Source organism: Polistes dominula, unplaced genomic scaffold, assembly GCF_049000335.1.
Source record: "Polistes dominula isolate Pdom_NZ unplaced genomic scaffold, Pdom_raw_medaka contig_241, whole genome shotgun sequence".
NCBI classification, from domain to species: domain Eukaryota; kingdom Metazoa; phylum Arthropoda; class Insecta; order Hymenoptera; family Vespidae; genus Polistes; species Polistes dominula.
Window position 1 is genome coordinate 34,059 of NW_028300875.1, and position 22,803 is coordinate 56,861.

General features: G+C 33.8%; 1 protein-coding gene across 1 annotated transcript; it reads left to right on the forward strand.

Annotated features, from left to right (window-relative positions):
• Nucleotides 1-18,665: 18,665 nt before the first annotated feature.
• On the forward strand, nt 18,666-19,073 carry LOC149033690 (uncharacterized). The gene has a single exon (XM_089171179.1). It carries the CDS (start codon nt 18,666-18,668, stop codon nt 19,071-19,073), a length of 408 nt encoding a protein of 135 aa, XP_089027305.1.
• Nucleotides 19,074-22,803: the final 3,730 nt, after the last annotated feature.

Here is a 22,803-nt window from a genome sequence, read left to right on the forward strand (position 1 = left end):
AAAATTTAGAAACTCTGGCTCTGGTAGGTAAACTGCCAAATATTAAAATTTTGTTATGCTTAATCCTGCTATACTCTTAGTATAAAGAAGATAAATAGTTGTTCAGAATCTACCATGCACTAGACAAAAAATAAAAATAATCTTTCTGTAAATAACATAGCTAACTTGCTGTGTAAAAATACTTTAAAATAAAAAATAAATAAATAAATAAGATAATTTTATTAGAAAACAAAACAAGAAAGATCAAGAAAACACAACGAATAAAAACGGGATTAGATCACAACGTACTTGGGAAGCTTAGCTTATACAAAAATACTTTAATATTTTTCAATAAATGCCCTTAACTTTACAATATCTTATTACATGGTGTAGCTAATGGGTAAAGAAATACAAGATAAAGCTGAGTTTAAACGAAGTTGTTGAGGTTGTAACTGTGGTATTATTTTACCACATTATATAAAATTTCTATCCTTAACCTCAAGAAAAGAAGAAGAAAAGAATGACAGAAAACTATATAAAATAAATAAAAGGTTTAATAAGTCCGTTTTTCTGGGCATACAGAGACGAGCATCATAGAATCATTTCTTTTTCTGGCCGTCTATCTGATGGTTATGCCACAGTAACATATCCAGGATACATTACAAAAATATTATTAATTGTCTGAGGTCGCTAGAGATAAGGAGAGATTTTAAACAGCTGTCTGACTTTGAGAAAATCTTTATTGTCCTTGAAAATGCAGATACGAGAATTTTGATATTTCATGAGGAATTCGTGAGAAAGAAAGATTTGCACACCCCAAGTATCGATATGCTATGGGATGGATATTTATAACAGAACCTGTAAGAAAGTAATTTATAAGTATCTGCAAATAGTTAAATTACATGATAAAAAAAAAGATAAATTAGGAGGGCCTAGAGTCTCGATTCAAAATAGATGAAACTGCATTAAACCATAAGGTAAAGGCAAGTAGAGGAAGATCTCCAACAAACAAGACTGATGCTCTTTGTATTGCTGAGGTTGCAGATAAAATTACCAAAGCCTTTGCTCGTGTCATTCCAAATAAGAAGGCCGAAACTATGATCCCTATAATTGTTGATAACGTGGAGAAGGGCAGCACTATACGGACAGATGAACACAAATCGTACGGAAGACTCAATTCTTTAGGATATTCACATGATACTGTATGCCATAAAAAAGAGTTCATTAATTATGAGACGGGTGTTTATGCTCAAGCTGTTAAATTTTTTAATAATGAGTTAAATTTAGAAATTAAAAGAAGAAAAAGGAATAAGAACAGAGAAGCGTTCTGATTTTTTTTTAATATATTCATTTGGAAATTTTTATAATTGTGACTCCTAAAGAGTTATAAAAATACTTTATCTACTAAGAATTAAAGACAATTAGTGCTATGTTTGTTCATGTTTAATTTTATCTCAGTTTTTATTTAAACATTTTAAAACTGATTTAAATTACCAAAAGACTTATTGCCGTATCACACTCTAAAATTACTGGCGGGTAGATGGCTATAACATGAAATTTTTCTATATGCACGTCTCTGATCTTCCCTTCGATGAAAAAGATGAGTAAAATCACTTTTTACTTTTATTTATTGCCAAAAATCAAATATAAAAAAATATTTTTTATGAATAAATTTGTAATGTGATAATAATGCCATACACCCTTCTAGTTACGTTCCTAGAAAGATAAAACAAAATATTATGTAATAATTAAATGATGGTTTCTATTCATTTACACATTCATAAACGATTCTGAGATCTTAAAAATTTTTATAAATGATTTGAGACAATATTTGTAACAAATCAGGTTACAAGATTGGTAGGACCTAAATCATGGTGGTTAAAATGACACCTATTTTCATATGGTACGTCACAACGACTTGAATAAAAAAATATTCTCATATATTTAATGCGACTAAAAAAACACCAAACGCTTACCAATTTTGTTTTGAACAAAAAAAACGAAAGTTCGTCTGGCTTGAGACGACATCAATAAAAAGTATAGTTTCTAATTTTAAAGAATAAAAGTTAAGAACTTCTTAAAAAAATCACCAAGACCCCGAAAACTAAATGAAAGGAACCAGTTTACTTATAAAAACAAAACACATCGCACACTTAAACAGAAAATTAAAAAACAGAAACATTGAAAAAATATTAAATATTTTAATACTCCTTAGCAAATTGAATCGAATACTACTGCATCGGCTTCAGGCTGAGAATCTGAAACAGCTTCACCCTCTGAAGTAACACCTTCTGGTACAGCCTCTCCATCAGACTTCTTTTGCTCAGCTGGTTTCTCTGCAGCTTGTTCACATTCCTTTCCTTCTCCAACTTCTTTATCTTTAACCTCAACGTTTTTAGAATCACCCTTCTTGTCCTCTGCTCCAGCTAATATTGCAGGTATAAGAATAAGACCATAAACCTTAGATAATTTTGAGAATTTCATGGGGTAAGGGTTGAGTATTCTTTTCTAGCTTTTAATTTACTATTTTGAATTAAATTTTAAATATAAATTGTAAATTGATGTGTTAAAATGATTATTTTTAAAAATAAAAGTTAATTAAATTACTTTTGTAATTGGAACATTCTATTTTTTACAAAATATTTACGTTTTTAAGTGTTTAATACATCACAAATAATATATGCATCTACTTAATCATATACTTATAGAAGTTCGTAAATAATAAAAATAGCTTCAATTACATTCACAATTCTTAAGTATAAGATTATATCTTAGAATATATGTCAAAATATAACTTTTAGAAGCTAATACATTAATTTTTATGGCAATTATTTTATTCTTTATTACTAAAAAGTTAATAAAAAAATTTCTGAAACAGTGATGATGCAAATATGAGTAAATTGACTTATTCTATACTTGTTACTGACTTTTCAATTGTCATAAATAAGTCTTAAAGTTACTTTTAAATTAATAAGAGAACAAGTTGTTTCCTTTGATTTAAATCTGTAATAGTTTATCTTAGAACTAAGAACGTACATTCACAAAAAGTTAAGTTAAATGTTTTGTATCCTTTTCAAATAAAACAATTTATTGTGAATTTAATCTAATGTCTTTAATTTAAATGTAAAGAATTTTTTATGGAATCATAAATTTGTAACTTTATCACACAAGTCTTTATTTATAAAAATTATCCTCCCTTCTAAACTCTAAGAAATTATCTAACCTTTTTTGTTTATTCCTTTTTAATAAGTTTCTAATAAAAAGTAAAATTATTTTTCTAGATAAATAAGAAAAATATTTATCAGAAAAAAAGATCTTGATGGTGTTAAAAGCGACTGCTTGATCACATAAATTATAAAAAATTAAAGGATTTTCATGATTTTCTATTAAAAAGGTTGCAAGAAAGACAACGGACTAACCAACAGAAAAATCATAAAGTCATAAAGAATTGAGCATACAGCTCCAGCATACCTAAAGACAAGCCTACTTACAAAGTCATAAAATATAAATTATTTCAAATAAATGTACAACTTGTTTAAATATTTGCAATTATAATTTTTTTGATGAATATTTCTTTTCATAGAAGTCCAAAATGAAGTAAATCAAAATGAGACTTTTTTCTAAATTAAAAGTTGAAAAGTAAAATATCATTTTTATGAATAGAGTTGTGATATTTTGAAATGTTGTTGTTGTTGACTTCGTAGAAATACAAGGAAAGCAATTAGATAGTCAATTTCATTGGTTAATTCCCTTTCAAATTATTGTAAAGTTTTATAACTTAAAGATGTTTTTGACAAAGAGAATACATATAGGTCTAAATGTTAGTTTTTTTAAGTGGTATACACTATAAAAACATACACTTAGACTAATTTTTTATAAGGTAGATGACTTAGAATAAGTATTATTTAAAACTTATATTCTTTTTTAATATTTTCAATGTTGAAACATGTTTAATTAGAAAAATGTTTAGTTACTCAATATGCTTTTAAGATGCATATTGTAAATATTGAAATTTTTATTTACTTGAATAAAAACATGATAGTTTAAGAAAATATCATTCCCTTTAAAGCATTGGCTTAAACTTTTTATACTAAAGAATTCTAAAAGAATTACTATCATTTACCTTAACACTATTCCTACCGACACTTCACGTATACCTATTCCTACCGCGGCCGGTCAAATGACTGGTCTTTTACAACTTATATTTTTCAGTATTGAATGCAGACCAATAGCCAGCTTGCAAGTATAAAAATATATTTTCTTTTATTCAAGTGTACATAATCTACATTTTATTCTTTTTCGCCGCATTTTTTACAAATAAGCTTCTCAACTGTACATTTTCCGCATACGTACTTTTTACATTTTAGACAGATTTTGTTCGTCTTATTATCTTTACAATACCTTATCTGACATGTTATCCGTTCACGAGAAAACTGTACTTGTACTTGCGATTGGTTGATTTTCTTTGCAGAGCTCTTGTTGGTATTCGATGGCAAGTTCTTCTGCCAATTGGAATAGAAATTCCTGTCTTGTAATTTCTCCTCCCGTAGTTTCTTTATATAACATCCATGCATTTAACCCGGCTAAATCCAAGATATTAAAAAATACTTGCACAGGCCATCTCCGAGATTTAGATTTTACCGAATAATTTCTGGCCATTTGGTCGGTCACATCTACGCCAAATTTGGTGCTATTATACAATTGAATTGTCTCCGGTGTTCGGGTGTCATTTTCTTCAACTTGTACGGAGTTGTGCATTGAACTGAGAATTAGAACTTTCTTTCTTGGTGTGGCTTTCTAAATTGTCAACATACAATTATTTGAGCGATAGAGTTTGGTTGAGAAAAGTGCCATGTCTTTTTTCAGTTTTGCCAGTCTTGGTAGCTCTTTTCTATTTGCTCTAATTGTCCCAACAATCGTAGTTTTTTTTTTGCTAAAATTTTTGTTGCTAAAGATAGGCTTGTAAAAAAGTTGTCCGTGGTTATATCTCTTCCACATCCTACATACGATTCTGCTAATTTCATAGTGAAAAACTCTTCAAGAGGAACTAAGGGTTCTCTACTTTTATCTTTTCCCAAATATGGAAAGCCGTTTATTATATATTTGCTACGTACATGGGATGCTAACCAAAATTTTATACCAAATTTGTCCGGTTTATTGAACATGTAATGAGTGAATCTACACCTTGCTTTCGTTGGAAACAATTGTTCGTCCATAGTAATATATGGTCCTGGTTTATAACAATTTTGACTGTTGTCAATAAACTTGTACCAAACTTCGGAAATCATAGCAAATTTATCGGTTTGTAACCGTTGGCTTCGTTGGTTTCTGTCGTCAAATCGAATAAATCTCATAATCTCCGTAAAGTCATGTCTACTTATAGTATTTGAGAAAAAAGGCGGGCCCTACTTTTGATTCCATAGAAGTGCTATATATATATTCTTAGCCTCATATGCGCCGCGTGCATACAGAATTGCAAAAAAACACTGCTAACCCGATAGTCGAGCGAGAACTGTAGACACTTTGAAGTGCCGTAAATCATTTTCTGGAAGGCACTTCTCGAATGAAATCGTACCACAACTACATTACCTTTCCTTTGTAACGACTTTATAGTTTTGGCATTGAGTCTTAGAGAGAAACTATTACAAAAATGTATAAATCGTACTACCGGTCAAATGACCGGTCGTGGTAGATAAGACAGATCACAAATTTTTCTCAGAAAATAAACAATAAAAAAATAATTGAATATTGAAAAATGTATCAAACATATATATGAGGAAAAGTCGTAAAGTTTAAAGGTGATTCACTTACGTTGAATGTAGGAAAATCCAATTAAAAATTTAAAAACGGTCATTTGACCGGTCCTGGTAGGAATAGTGTTAACATTCTAATTAGCTTATAATTTTTTAGATTAAAATAAGCTTCTTCAAATCTTAGAGAAAAATACAAACGTGTTTATTAAAAGTTTAAATTAATGATGTTTAAATACAACAGATATCATAGTCTTGTATCTTTTATTTTGTCATTTCAAGAGAAATGTTCTTTTGGATGATTAAATACCTTAAGTTCAAAAAATATACAAAGTAATAACAATTGAATAATTTCTTCTTTTACAAAATCACATAGATATTACGATAGTTCTTTGTTTAAAAATATTTTGTGTATTTTAGATTAATAATTATCTGAGTTAAAGCAATCTTTTTAACAACTTAGTTAATTATATCCTTTTATGTTAAGGATGACATTGACCAGTGATTTGAAGTTATATATAGTTTTTTTTGTATATTATCATTACTTATTTACATTGGTAAGGTTATTGTTTATATAAAATATTATAAAGAACTAAACATTCAATTTAGAAACTATTACTTTTCCTTTTAAACAACAATAATTGTTGCGCGCACAACGAGCAACAGCGCCTAGAGCGAACACCTTATTGTTTTTTCATGATTTATAATACCCTTCAGATACTACGATTTTGAAACAGAATACTATAACCTGGAGTCGAACGCACGGTAGTAATTGTCTAACTTGGAATAGGGAACCAGCTGACGAAGCTCGACAGAAAGCAAAAGTTTTCTTACTAAACAAAATGTTTACTAAAAGTATTCAAAAATTTTATATTATTTAACACTTATATCATATAAAGAATTTACAAGAACGTCGGAAGAATACAATCTTCTGGTAAGTCTTCTTGAAAATAAGCAATTTGAGGATTTTGAAGGATCTCGATTTCAAAAAAGTAGATTATTGAAAAAATCAAATAATTTTGTGCTTATTGACAGAAGGTTGTATCTTTTTTGTGAGAATGGCAATCACAAAAAAGTAATATCTCAGGATAGTAGAGATATTATGATTCAGGAAGTTCTGGGACTTCATTTGTCTACTCACTATGGTCAAAATAAGATGGAAGATATGTGTTGTAAGCTATTCTTCTCAATTCCTAGGTCGATCATTAGGGAAGTGGTGAACAACTGTCATGTTTGCAAACAAGCGCAACCTTTAAAAGAGAAAAAAACCGTAAAACATATATGTTGGTTAAAAACGTGGGAAGAGGAGAATGGTTAGGCACACTCCTGAGTAAACGACAGTTCAGAGCTTACTAAATTTAAATTTAAACGTTCACGCGTTTCCACAAGAAAATATACACATACATGACCGAGTAAATACAAGTACTACTAATACATAATTTTTTTCAGTGTTTACTTTCAATAATATATTAGCTAAATTACCATTTGAAAGGGTTCAAGTAGATTGTGTTGATCTACATAAATATTCTGATGTGAATGACGGATACAAATGGATAATGACTGTTGTTGACGTTTTTTCTAAGTTTGCGTTTGTTTTTCCATTGAAATCTAAATCTTCAATGGAAATTAAGAGATGTCTTGAAAAGTTAGTGACTTCTGAAGGGGCCTTTAAAATATTGCAAACTGATAATGGATTAGAATTTAAAAATTCTATCGTGGACGAGTTTTGTCATAATTATCTTATACAACGAATTTATGGTAGGCCAAGACATCCTCAAAGTCAAGGAATTGTTGAACATTTCTATCAAACCGTAACAAGATACTTGCAAAAACATATCTTCTCAAAGCATGAGGACAATAAAGAAGAGCAAAGCAAAAGATGGATCGATATTTTAGATTTAACTGTTTATAATTACAACATCAGTGCACATGAATCTACGAAAAAATCTCCCTTCGTTCTTTTTAAAAATAGGGATGGTTTTAATGCTTGTCTTTCTCCCTGTTATGAAATTGAAAATGTTAGCCTATCAAAGATTACAAAGAAGCTAGAGCTAACCAGGCTAAGTATTTTGAAACAAAATTTGTGGATAAGCAAAAAACTAATATTGAGTCTTTTAAGATTAGAGATAAAGATTTTGTTCAAAAAGATTTTGATAATAACACTAAAACGAAGAAAAAAAACTAGAATCTTTTTACGAAGGACCATTTGAAGTTAAAGAAATTTAAAAAATGATATTTTAGTGTTAGTTTCTGAGGAAAAAGTATTTAAGGTGAATTCTAGTAGATGTAAACGTTTATAATAAACTGTTAAGTAAATTTTTAGCTTACACAATTACAAATCACTTCTTTTAATTATTTATAGATTCATTTTCTTATTAAAAATTAATTTTAGTTTTTGGTTGTTCTATTGGCACGCTTTTTTAATTAAACCATGTATTCTTGTTGCTTTGAACAGATCATATTCATCAAAAAATGAAATTTTTAGAGTTTCTAATCTTAAACACTCATATTATATAGCTTATACTTGATATTTACTTTTTATAGTCAGTTTTGTTTCTTGTGCGCTCTAGGCGCTGTTGCGCGCAACAATAATTATAAATATGCATGCGTAGAAATCATATCTTTAGAGATCTTAAGATTTTTTATGGACTAGTTTTTTCTAAAAGATACTCATAAAAATAATTTTGTAAGGTTTTATTTACTGCTTTCATAAATCTATACGACAAAAAGAAAGGTTGGCACAAGAACAAAACTAGAATTGAATTATACGAGTCTTAAGACAAGACTAGCTTTTGTGAATCCTCATATTTGTAATTATAAGAACAGTTTAAGTTAAAAATAGCTTTAGGACTCAAAAAAAAAAACAATTTTTTGGGATTATAAAACTAATTTTTTCTGATGTAGCATTACATGGTTTTTCAGCCTGTAAATCTTCTCCCATTAAATATATAGAATTATAGGAAATGATTAAAACAAAATACTTTATAGGTTCACTGGTAAAATTTCAAGTTTCTTTAGATAAGTTTCATATCAGACTTTAAAAGAAGTTCAAGTTACTTCGTCTGAGGATTAATTTTCGATAATCTACAAAAAAATAAGTGTATCTACGTTTACAAACAACCATTAATATCAAAAAAATCTCCAAAAGTTTAATTCTAACCTACCTAAATCTGAAGAGTGTATGAGGAAACATGAATTTTTTTAACGAGGTTAAGATTTGTATTGTAAATTAAGTGATGCTTGAGGTTTTTAATATAAAGAGCAGATACTTGATGCTGCAAAGATAGTAGTGCTTTTGTATATCCCTTTGTCTAAAAAAAGGATTAAATACTTTCCTTCAGTTTATTAGAAATAAAGTTTGTTAAAAAATGTCAATAGCTTAGTCAGTGTGCTACTGGTTAAAAAGAATATATGATATAATTTAACCTCCTTAGCACTTAAACTGCATAGCAAGACTTAATTTAATTGTGTTCCTTAAAAGTGATAGACTAAGTAGGGTTAAAGGTTTATAAAAATAATCAATATCTAGGTATTACACGGCTGCAACAGGTAAAAGAATTAAGTTTATTCATTTCTTGTCAAAAATTTAAGAGAGGGTGCTTACAATAGATGCATGATAAGGAACAAATTTTGCAAATAAAATGATACTATTATTTTAAGTTTCTAATTATGCTCATTAGTATTTTCTAATGTAAAGCTACATGTTTGGTCCAATTTAGGTCGGGCATAACTGATTAAATTGATCAATCCAATGGATTTAATAATTCTCTCTGCCAAGTTTCTAAATTTGGGGTTTGTGTGAGCAGGAAGATGATAGTATTTAACTAATTTTAAACAAGTTCTAACCATAAAAGTTTTTGTGAAGGGCGTGAGACCGTATACAGGACCTAAAAACATATTCAATTAATTTTATATTTTATTGTGTTTTTCTTAATTTTAAACCAAAAAAGAGAATTTTTTGAAAAAAAAACTATTCAGGCTACACATTTGAAATAAGACTTTTGTAGTGTGGAATTTCTATCAGATACACGACCAGAAAAAAAGATTTTTTTGTGATGCTCAGCCCTGTATGCCTAGAAAAGTAAGCCATTTAAAATTTTTTTTGATGACCTTGGAAAGTCTTATTTAAAAGATAAAAATGTAATTCTTTTAATTATGAAATCTACATAATGTGGTATGATACCACGGAAGACTCAATAACAAAACGTGATATCTTTATATGTGATGATACCCTACAAAAGAATATTGAACTACTTGTGGCATTTCTTGCAGGAAGACGGCCAGAACAAAGAAAAGCTTCTATGATGCTCGTCCCTGTACGCCCCCAAAATAACATTTTTATCAAAATATTTATTTGATATTCTTTGGTCTTTGGGTCCAAGGATTAAAAATTATTTATATAAAACTAGCTAAAGCTACCCGAATAGGGTTAAAAGTAAACAGAAGGTATATTCGTAACATTACTATATTATTCGAGTCTTATCTATGTTTTTTTAGTAGTAACTTATGTTAAAATGTTAGTCTATAGCGAAAACTACTTTCGAAATTTTAAAATTTAGAAAAAAAAACAGGGGTTAAAAAAATAAATAATTTCTAAAATTCAAACTTTTTATATATATTGATTTTTTAATAAAAATTTTATCATAATGTGGAATAGTTATACCACACTACTCTTCTACAGATATCAATTATCAGTCTTTAGGTTATTTTTAAATTTAAATATATAAGTATAAAAATTAAAGTGTGACTCAACTACCCAAATATGATGTTATAGCAAATGAGCTGATTCTTATACATGGATACAAGTCAGAAATAATATCTTATGTATCAACATAGAATGGTATGATAACTAAGTACCATGATATGTTCAGAAAAAGAATTGATCTCTCTGTCTGCATTAAAGCCTACATCAGTGTGTAAAACTGAAAAAAAACACTGGAATGTGTTTTCTAAGAGCACAGGATAAAAAGGGACATGAGTGAGGAATGTAAAAGTTTGAAGGCAATTTTAATGGGTCTTAAATCTCTCGTGTAGAATCCCCAGAGCCAAAACAAAAATGCCCAAACTGTTGCTTCATTAATAAATTTTTTACGGTTCTACTCTGTTCAGGAATACCTATCTAACAGCAAAACTATAATTGTGGTGAAATACAGCAATTCAGTCTTCGTGTAATACTAAATACAATAACCAGATATATTTATTCTAGATAAGCTAAAGAAAGAGGTTAGGATTGTGGAAGTATAAGTTAGATTATTTGAAGATTTTAGAGCCCTAGAAGTAGAGAAAGAGCACAAATATGACTTGCTTTCGAGTAATTGTAAATTATTAATAAGGAATTATACGATGAATTGGGATAGATTGGTGACTAGTTACTATAAGCAATACAGGAAGGAGTTAAAATAAGGCAGTGGAATTGAAGCGTATATCAAATTAAAAATACTTAAAATGACACTAGAAAACTTAACAATGGATGGTTGCAGAGAGGACATACCTGAGATGAGTACTCTTAAAGCGACACAAAAGGAGGCCAATGTTGATGTACGCGTTGAGAATACAATTAAATCTAACTTCAACGATAGTAAGTAGATTCAAATACAACACTATACCTAATAAAAACCTACATAAATATATTCTATGATTCAAGGTAGTTTATTAATTTCTTTTTAATTGTTTAAGGAAGCTTTTGAAGTCTATTATATCATCACATAATGTACGATCCGAAAGGATCGTACGGTAATTAGCAGTATTCAAAATTCGCGCGCATCCACCTCCATCGATTAAAGGTCTAGATCGATACTCATTGTGAGCATCGATCAACTACTAGTAACTACCGAAGCGCCCCTCTAGTCACCACCACCTCTCGCCTCCCCACTTACCCCCAGTCCGTACGCCCTGCTGGGACAGTACAAAAGGACATTCTTACAGTCCATCTTAGGAAGCCTGTGAATACATATCGAAATCAAAGAGTTAAGCTAAGTTAGTTAAGGAACGTAAGCGTAGCGAGCGAGAGGTGAGATCTTTCCATTATTATAATTTCTATCAACGGTATTTTTCCCACGTGGTTACACCACGTGGTAGACTTTTCTTGTTATAATTAAACATCATCCAGGGTTTTTATGCCGCAAGGCTTTTCCCTGACGAGCCAATAAAAAAGGCATTGTTTCTTTGTTTGGCTCAACCACGTGTTTTATTTTACACCTTAACCTAATCCTTTATTCTCCACTTCATAGCATACAATTAATGATCAGAGGAATTTTCATTGAAGAATCTTTTGGTCAGAACATTTTGGTGCAATCCTGTAAGGTGCGAGTTCCCGACTTCTGATTTACGAAGCAGTGAATAGACTATCACCACGCCGAGCAAACCGATTAGAGAACAACGAAGTCGAGGGAGTCCGCCATCTTGTGAACATCTACACCGTTCAGCGGAGGCAGCATTACGAAAAATCTAGAAGCGAGATAAGTAGTTTTAATTACCCGTGCGTACGCCTATGCGTACACACCTTCATTTAATAATATATATCTCAAGGGAAATTGCGTCTTCGAACCCCGTAGAAGTTCGCAATTTCTTATATATCTATGCATTACGCTCATTTTCTCTGTAAAATTCACATCTCAATATCGAAAAGACTTATAGAACTTAATTTCTAAATTTGAACGGATACATAATATATAATCGAATGTTATTCTCCATCTCGGAAAACGCTTTATTCTCGTACAAAGAACGATAAGATTTTCGGCGGCTTCACCGCCACGCCACCTTCCTTACTTGAACGGTAGACGCCGTGACGTCATCGCCGGACATCCCATCTATTGGCATATAGCTAACGACAACCGTATACCCCCTCCATCGGCCTCTTATACTATACATAGGTATACCCCCCTCCAACGATCTAGCCTCAGGGCCGTACCACGCGATCGAGAACCCAACGCGCGGTCATTTATTCATATAAAGGGGATTTTTATATATTACCGTAAATTAATTTGAGTGGATTTCGAAAAGTGGAATAATTAATAACGGTTCGTAATGGCATAGCAAAAACAGCTCGAACAGCTCGAACAAAAACGGCTTCTACTTCTCCCACGTAGGAGTAGATTTTTTCGGTCCAATCTACGCGAAAGAAAAGAAGTACCGTAATAAAGGTCGCGTTAAAATATACGGGTGCATCTTCCTCTGCATGACTATCCAGACTCTACACATCGAATTAGTCAGCGATCTGACTACAGATGCCTTTTTGGCCGCTTTCCGGCGGTTTGTAAGTCGAAAACTATTCCAACTCACGTTTATTTTGATAACGGAACCAACTTCGTCGGGGCTAATAACCAGTTAAAGAAACTGTATGCCTTGCTCGAGTCGGACGAGTATAAGGCGAAGATCCATGATTTCGCTATAGATTGTAAAATTTCATGACCTTTCAATCATCCCCTGTTACCTTATTTCAGAGGTCTGGGGGAAATTGCAGTCAAATCTTTCAAACATCGTTTTAGACGAAACGTGAGCGAACTGCGTTTCGCATACGAAGAAGTAGACCACATTCGTTATCGAAATCGAAGCTATTTTAAGTTTACGCCTGTTAAGCCTCATTTCGTCAGATTTAAATGATGCAACCATACTAACGCCTGCACATTTCTTTTAGATTAAAGGAACGTTTACGACATTGTCGAAGGAAAATTATATTAAGACTCCAGCTAATCGATTGTCTTCATGGACACACATTCCAAAAAAAACGCTAGAAATGGACCCAACCCCAGCATAAAATCAAAGGAACACCACCGTCATTCTCATCGACAGATCAACTATACGTGAGATAGCCGTGAAGACTATTCACGGAGTCGTCAAGAAAAGTGTGACAACTATTTGTCCACTATCAATGCGAGTATTCACCGTGAAGACGGTTCACGGAGTGGTCAAGCGAAATGCGATAACTATTTGTCCATTGTTAAACAATCATTAATTTTCATTCGTTGTATCTTTTATAATTAACGTTCGTGCGTTGTATCTCTTATGATTAATTTTCTCGTACGTACAAAACAGATAGATCGACTGGCCAGAGATTCACGGAATAAGGTAAGCAGCTCGTGCTGCAAGCGATATATAATATAGCGATATATAAATTGTGACTCGTTTCACAAATATTGTAAAATTGATTGTAATAAGCGCACAACACAAACCATGTATTATGAATGTCTTTGATCGTCACACTCTCAACGGGGGGAGTATGTACGATCCGAAAGGATCGTACGGTGATTAGCGGTATTCGAAACTCGCGCGCATCCGCTTCCATCGATTAGGATTCTAGATCGATACTTACTGTGAGCATCGATCAACCACCAGTAACTATCGAAGCGCTTCTCTCGCTACCCCCGCCTCTCGCATCCCCACTTCTCATAGCCCAAGTACGTACGTCCTGCTGGGACAGTACAAAGGGGCATTCTTTCTGTTCTTCACCGGACGCCTACGACTACACATCTTGAGGGATTATAGAGGCTTTAAGAATTCACAAAGGACAACGAAGAGAATATCCTCATCTTCAAGACTCGTGAAAGTGAGCCCATTCAACATCACAACCCTTAAGGTTGTGATCGCTATATTTGCGGAGTGCGAGAGGTGAGATCTTTTCAATATATATATATTTCACATCGACGGTATTTTCCCTCGTGGTAACGCCACGTGGTGCATTCTTATTGTATAATCAAGTAACATCCAGGGTTTTTATGCCGCAAGGCTTTTCCCAGACGAGCCAATAAAAAGGCATTGTTTCTTTGGTTGGCTCAATCACGTGTTTTATTTTACACCTTAACCTAACCCTTTATTCTCCACTTCATAGCATAAACAAATTGCCAGAGGACTCTTAGTTGAGGAATTTCGGCCATAACATTTTCAATTAAGAATACTTAAAAATTATCTTCAAGATTGATTTAATTACAATTAGGTATTTTCTTTTTTTAAAGAATATGTAAATTACTATTTTTAATGTCTTTATCTTGTTTTCTTAAAATATAGAGAATAGGATCCTAAGAATCTTACAGTACTCGATTGGAAATGAACCACAGTTCACCCGTGAGAGTCTCTATGAAGATTTTCCCCTACCTTGGGACACAAAAAAAAGAAGAAGATCCTACTCTACGTCTACTCAGTAACATCATAATTCAAAAAAAAAATTTAATTTTACAATCTTGATTCCTAGTTTATTCTAAAAAAATAAATACAATAACTTTAATGTTTCTATAAAAAAAAAAAAAAGATTGTAAGAAGGACCAAAAGAGAACCACAAACACCCAGCAGAACATCCACACAGACAACAAGCAAAACTCCACAGCCAGACCAACAGAAAAACTCCCAGAAACATAAAGTATGAGCATACAGCTCCAGCATATCTTCATACGAAGACTTCGCTTATAGAGGAAAAGAAAAACCAAAGAAATACAAGCCATAAGGCTGACCCATTTAGCAACAAGAGATCTCGTTAATACTTTTAAAAGCGGATTTAAACCGCCGTATCTCAGCGATGCAGCATCAGCATCAGCATCATGCCGTCCTCCCCCAGGACACACCTAGTTTATTCTAGTTCATAATTTAATATATCAAGATAAATTAAAAATTAATACTAAAAAAGATGTTTATATTTAAGAATGTCTTCTACATACTGTCACAGGAGGTTCTTCTTGTGTTATAAAGGTGAAAACTATTTTTTATGTCTCCAAATGACTTGGAGAACATAGAGGATCACAGGCCTTGTTTAAATTTCATTTATTTCTACATAAACATTAAATATTCATTTTGAAAGATTTTTATTCAAAGATAAGATAAAAAAGAAAACTAGTATTTAAGATGTATAAAAATTTGAAACGTTTTTTATAAGTTAACACTAAATAACTGTGTCTAAAGTTTCAATCAAGATCTCTTCTCTGTTCTTTTGATATGGTAGATATATTTATTTCACTAAGTCTTCTTTTATGCTAAAGAAATTCTCTTAACCCTTTCACTACTACGGGTGACTATAGTCACCCGCCACAAAACGACACCCGCACACGACGGGTGACTATAGTCACCCGTCAGACGATGCCGCCTATACACGACGGGTGACTATAGTCACCCGCTCCAAAAATGGAACCAAATGTTAAGATAAATGGTATCGCTTCGTGTATTATTAATTGTATTGTTGAATTAAAAATATATCCATGGAAAAATTATGAACACAAATCATTTTGTTTCTAAAAGTAATGTCACAAAGTCGTTTTTGAGACAAAAGTCTTGGCTCCGAATGCTAAAGACTGCGCGCGCTTAATGTTCCCACTTTCGGTACGGCGCTCCGTTCTAGACGAGGTACTCCGCGGCGAGGCCCACCGTAGCGAAAGGGTTACGGATAGAAAAAGGACTAATAGAAATGATTCAAAGAGTAAAAATTCGGTAAAGCAATCAAATAAGAAAAAATAAATCTTTAGAATTGAAAGACCTAATGATTCAGCGGTTGGAAAAGAAGTTAAAAGGCAAGACACAATCAATTCAAAGTATCCTATTATTAAAATTAAAGGGGCTGACATTGCAGTTGCAGACTTTTCAAAAAAGACTAAAGATTCTGACTATACATCTGCATCGTTTAAAAATACAGAGAAGAGAAAGTTTGTACTCGATGAGTTGGATGAAGATTCTGAAAAAGTGGAAAATTCCTCTGAGGATTCTAATAACTCTTCATATAAAAAAGAAGAAGCAATGAAACTAGGAGACAAAAAGATACTTTATGATGATATTATTCTCAATAAAAAAACGGTAGAGTTTAAGAATTCTGGGACAGAGAAAAATATTAAGTTAATAATAAATGAAAAAGATAACGATTTACCCATGTTGAACAGTTAAAACTTTAAAAATGTGCCCGTCGTAGCGAAAGGGTTAAGAGTTTTTACAAGAATCTTAGTTGAGGTAACAAGTCCTATATTTTGAGGTTTTCTTATAGTACGTGTGGTATACCTTACTACATGATTATAGGTGGTTTATAAAACAGATCATGTTTCAACCCCTAATCATTCCTGATACATGATCTGGCAAAAACATTGTGTCAAATCACTATCTAAAACTATAAAAGCTTTTAGAAAGGTTACAGGAGGAAGAATAAGATGAGAAAGCAAAAGTTTTTAAATAAATTTTTTTGTTTAAAGTCCATCTTAGAACGTTACCTCGAAGGAGGGTACGTCATTACGTTCATGACAAATTATCTCATAGCATAAAGTATGGTAAAATTCTTATCTTATGCTTACATGTTTCATATTTTCTACGCAAGAATGTCTTTTTTCTTAAATGTTAAATTTTCCGGTTTGAAAGTTTACTATTGACTTCATTAATGGTATTTTATAGTTTCTGTACGATCCAAAAGGATCATACGGTAATTAGCAGTATTCAAAATTCGCGCGCATCCACCTCCATCGATTAAAGGTCTAGATCGATACTCATGGTGAGCATCGATCAACTACTAGTAACTACCGAAGCGCCCCTCTAGTCACCCCCACCTCTCACCTCCCCACTTCTTACACCAGTCCGTACGCCCTGCGGGGCCAGTACAAAAGGACATTCTTCCAGTCCATTATAGAAAGCCTGTGAATACATATCGAAATCAAAGGAGTTAAGTTAAGTTAGTTAAGGAACGTAAGCGAAGCGAGCGAGAGGCGAGATCTTTCCATTATATACATTTTATATCGACGGTATTTTCCCGCGTGGTAATACCACGTGGTGGACTCTCATTTTTGTAATTAAACAGCATCCAGGGTTTTTATGCCGCAAGGCTTTTCCCTGACGAGCCAATAAAAAAAGGCATTGTTTCTTTGTTTGGCTCAACCACGTGTTTTATTTTACACCTCAATCTAATCCTTTATTCTCCACTTTATAGTATATAAGTAATGATCAGAGGAATTATCATTGAAGAATCTTTTGGTCAGAACATTTTGGTGCAATCCTGTAAGGTGCGAGTTCCCGACTTCTGATTTACGAAGCAGTGAATAGACTATCACCACGCCGAGCAAACCGATTAGAGAACAACGAAGTCGAGAAAGTCCGCCATCTTGCGAACATCTTCAACGCTCAGCTCAACCATCATCACGAAAGATCTAGAAACGAGATAAGTAGTTTCAATTATCCGTGTGTGCGCTTATGCGTACACACTTTTGTTCATTAACATATATTTCAAGTGAAACTGCGTCTTCGAATCCAGTAGAAGTTTGCAATTTCTAATATCATTATTCATTTATTCATCATTTGTAAGAAATTTCATATTAAGCTTTGAATCGATATATGAATAACTTAATTATTAATATCAACGGTAGAAACGTATAGATTCACGAAATAGTTATTTCTTAATCACGCGGAAATCGCTTTATCCTTGTACAAACAACGATAACATTTTCGGCGGTCCCACCGTCACGCCGTATTTCTTTATTTGAACGATCGACTAGAGAACGAAGACGCCGCGACGTGTAGAGGGTTTCTCTATAGTGAAATAAGACTAGATTAAAATTTTTGCGACTTGCTTCCCTTCATTGAACATTTATCAACGGCTACGTAAACTAATAACTACTTCCGGTTAGCGTGATTCCCTAGTCTTCTAGTAACTTTAGAGGGCGCGATCTTCGGTCGTACCGCCATAGTCGTGTAGCGGTACGACCGATGGTCGCGCCATCTAAGTTACTAGAAGGCTAGGGAACCACGCTAGCAAGTGTGGTCACCAGACGAGTACAGTCTGTGCGTAGCCGTTGAGAAGTGTACAACAAAGAAAAGCAAGTCGCATCCTAACAATAAAGATCATAAAACAGATTCAGTCTAGTATTATCTTTACTATAGAGAAACCCTCTACAGTGAATTGGTGCCGAAACCCGGGAACGTCCGCGTAAAAAAATAAAAAAATAATACAAAAACTAAAATAGAGAAAATAATAAAAAAAGGAGAACAATGGCACAATCAACCAGCGAAGCCAACGTGGCCCGTGCCGATACCGACACAAAGGAAGTCAACGCCAGTGAATTTAGAAATGTAAATCTTCCATCCTTTTGGAAAGAGGAACCAAATTTATGGTTCGTGATGTTGGAAAAGGAATTCGCGGCGTACAACGTTAAATCGGATGCCGTAAAAGTGTCAGCGGTGGTAAGAAGTTTGGATACCACGCTGATAAGAGAGGTATACGACATCCTAGCAGCCCCTCCCGAACAATGTACGTACACACATTTGAAAGAAGCCTTAGTACAGAGACTAACTAAATCCGACGAACAACGGCTAAGGCGATTGTTAATAGGAGTGGAATTAGGAGACAAAAAAACCCTCCGAACTTTGGAGAGAAATGAAACGCTTAGCAGGAGATAGTGTTAGCGAGAAAATGCTCCTAACATTATGGATGCAGAGGATGCCAACCAGGGCACAAGAGATCCTGGCCATTACAGACGAAAATACGTCACCCGCAAAGTTAGCGGAAATGGGTGATAAGATCCTAGAGAGAGAGCGTCTGCCGGAAACGGCCGCCATTACGGAAGCAGCGCCAATAGGAAGTGCCGCTCAAACAACAATCAATCGCGAGGTAGCGGAAATCAAGCGGGAAATCGCGCAACTAACGAAGGAGATGAAAAACCTAATGCGCGGCAGAACAAGGTACCGAAGTTTCCGCGGAAGATCCCGAAGTAGAAGCCGATCATCAAGCAAACACCGAAACAATGACGGCCTATGTTATTACCACTGGAAATTCGCGGAACAATCGTGGAAGTGCAGACCCCCGTGCAAGTGGACAGGCCCGGATAAAAGAAAGCCTTCGGAAAACTAATGCAAGCGTCTCAAATAGAGGCAGTTGACGACGCGACGAGAAACCTGCGCCTCATGGTAAATGATAGGAAAACAGGAGCATGTTTTCTGATAGACACTGGTGCAGACGTCTCAGTGATTCCACGTACTTCGATAAGTGAAACCAAAGACAATACGTGTAAGTTATACGCGGCAAATGGTGCAGAAATAGACACATACGGAAAAAAACTTTTAAACTTAAATCTTGGACTCCGTCGAGATTTTTCATGGAGATTCATTATAGCGAATGTTTCTAAAGCAATAATAGGCGCCGATTTCTTGCATTTTTATAATTTATTACCTGATTTAAGAAACAAAAAATTGTTGGACGGCAATACATTGCTTTCTAGGAAAGCAGAATTAGTAAATATCGACGTTCCAACCATTTTGACCATTAATTGCAATAGTCCGTATTTAGAACTTTTTAGGGAGTACGCAGATTTAACGAAACCAACTTCCAGGAAACCCATCAGCCACACGGTGAAACATCATATAATCACAAAAGGTCCTCCAATAGCAGAGAGAGCAAGAAGGATAAATCCGGAAAAACTGCGAATCGCACAAGCCGAATTTCAGCAACTAGTCAACGAAGGAATCTGTCGCCCGTCCAAGAGTCAATGGGCGAGCCCTCTGCATATAGTACCAAAGAAAAACGGCGAATGGAGGCCATGTGGAGATTATAGGCGACTAAATAGCGTTACGGTACCAGACAGGTACCCCATTCCACATGTACACGACGTCACGCAACAATTTCGTGACTGTAACATATTTTCTACAATAGACTTGTCTAGAGCATATTACCAAATTCCGTTGGCTGAGGAAGATATAGAAAAAACAGCGGTAATCACACCTTTTGGTCTGTACGAATACACAGTGATGCCTTTCGGTTTATGTAACGCGGCGCAAACGTTCCAAAGGTTTATGAACATAGTATTAAGCAAATTAGATTTTTGTGCCTGTTACATAGATGATATAATTGTAGCGTCTAAAAATAAGGAATCCCATGAAAAACATCTGCGTGCAATATTCAATAGACTTAGGCAATATGGACTAACAATAAACATTTCAAAGTGCAATTTTTTTCAAAATAGCGTAAACTACTTAGGTTATAAGATAGATAATAAGGGTATAGCGCCGTTGGATGAGCGAGTCCACGCTATACAAAACTATACAAAACCAAAGACTGTTTCAGATATGCGACGTTTCCTTGGGGTAGTGAATTTTTATAGGAGGTTCTTACCAAAGGCTGCAGAATGGCTTGATCCACTTAAAAAATATATGGTAGGAGCCAAGAAGCACGACAAAAGACTGATAGAATGGAATCAAGCAGCGGAAGAAGCGTTCAAAAAAGCCAAAGAAGCAATTGCCACAGCAACATTATTGGCATACCCAAAAGAAAAAGCGATATTAAAATTAAAGACTGATGCTTCCGATAACGCAATTGGAGCAGTGTTAGAACAATTCTGTGATAACAAATGGGAACCACTAGGATATTTCTCAAGGAAACTAGAAAAAGCGCAAATTAGATATAGTGTGTATGATAGGGAATTGTTAGCTATTTATAAAAGTTTAAAGTTTTTTAGGTATTTTGTCGAAGGAAGAGAAATAATAATAGAGACTGACCATAAACCACTGTCATACGCCTTTAAGCAAAATACGGACAAAGCAAGCCCAAGACAAGCCAGACAGTTGGATTACGTAGGACAGTTTACTTCCAAAATTGTTTACGTTGCTGGAAAGGACAATGTGGCAGCTGACGCTATGTCAAGACTGGAAACCATAGACATGCCAGTCCTAGTATCAACAGAAGAGCTAATGGCAAAGCAACAAGAGGATGACGAACTAAAGAATATTTTAGCAGAAGAAAATGGAACCTGCAAAAGATTTTCCTCGATAGCTCTGATAAATACATATATGGCGACATAGTAGGAAAAAGCATAAGACCATACGTTCCGGTCTCTTTACGGAGGCAGATTTTTAAGAACGTACACAATTTGTCACATCCCAGCGGCAGAGTAACAAAACACCTTATAGGAAAAAGCTTCATGTGGCCAAAGATGAACAAAGATATTGCAGAATGGTCAAGTACATGTTTAGCATGCCAAAAGCTCAAAATAAGCCGTCATAACAAACAGGTACCTTCGAAAATAGAAGTACCACAAGGACGTTTCGAACATGTGCACATAGACATAATAGGTCCATTACCAACGATTAAAAATATGAGATACTGCCTAACTATGATCGATAGGTTTACTCGATGGCCAGAAGCAATTCCAATGCCAGATACCTCAGCAGATACAGTGGCAACAACATTCTATTCGCAGTGGATTTCGAGATTTGGTTCTCCTATTACAATTACAACTGATCAAGGAACACAATTTGAAAGTCAACTATTTGAAGCATTAACCAAATTAGTCGCATTATGTATTAACAACAGCATATCACCCTGCATCAAATGGAATGATAGAAAGATGGCATAGATCACTTAAAGCAGCAATAATGTGCCACGAAGAAAAAGACTGGGTAGGAATATTACCAACAGTGCTCCTTGGTCTACGCACAAGTCTAAAAGAAGATATAAAAGCTTCAGCTGCGGAATTGGTATATGGTGAAAACATCAGACTACCAGGAGAATTTTTCCTCAGCGAAGAGCTATTACAAGATCCACACATATTCTTAGAAAAATTAAGACAATATATAAGGCAAATCAGACCGATACCCACAGCACACCATATCAAAAAGAAACATTTTATTCAGGATAGGTTGTATACATGTACGCACATATTTTTAAGGGTCGACGCTGTAAAAAAACCATTAGAAGCGCCTTACGAAGGTCCATACGAAATTATACAAAGACTTACAGATAATATTTTCAAAATTAACTATAAAGGAAAACATATAAATGTATCTATAGAAAGACTAAAACCAGCGTTCGTCGAAAAAGATTGCAATACCGATTCGTATGTACCAATTAAAACTTATTAGGTTAGGATAGAGATAATGCAATATTTTTATATATCTTTATATATTTTTATATTTTTATACACTTGTAAACATCTATAATTTTATGTTTCGCATTTTATGTAATAAGAAAAATGCTCCGAAGGGAGTAATGTAGCGGTACGACCGATGGTCGCGCCATCTAAGTTACTAGAAGGCTAGGGAACCACGCTAGCAAGTGTGGTCACCAGACGAGTACAGTCTGTGCGTAGCCGTTGAGAAGTGTACAACAAAGAAAACCAAGTCGCATCCTATCAATAAA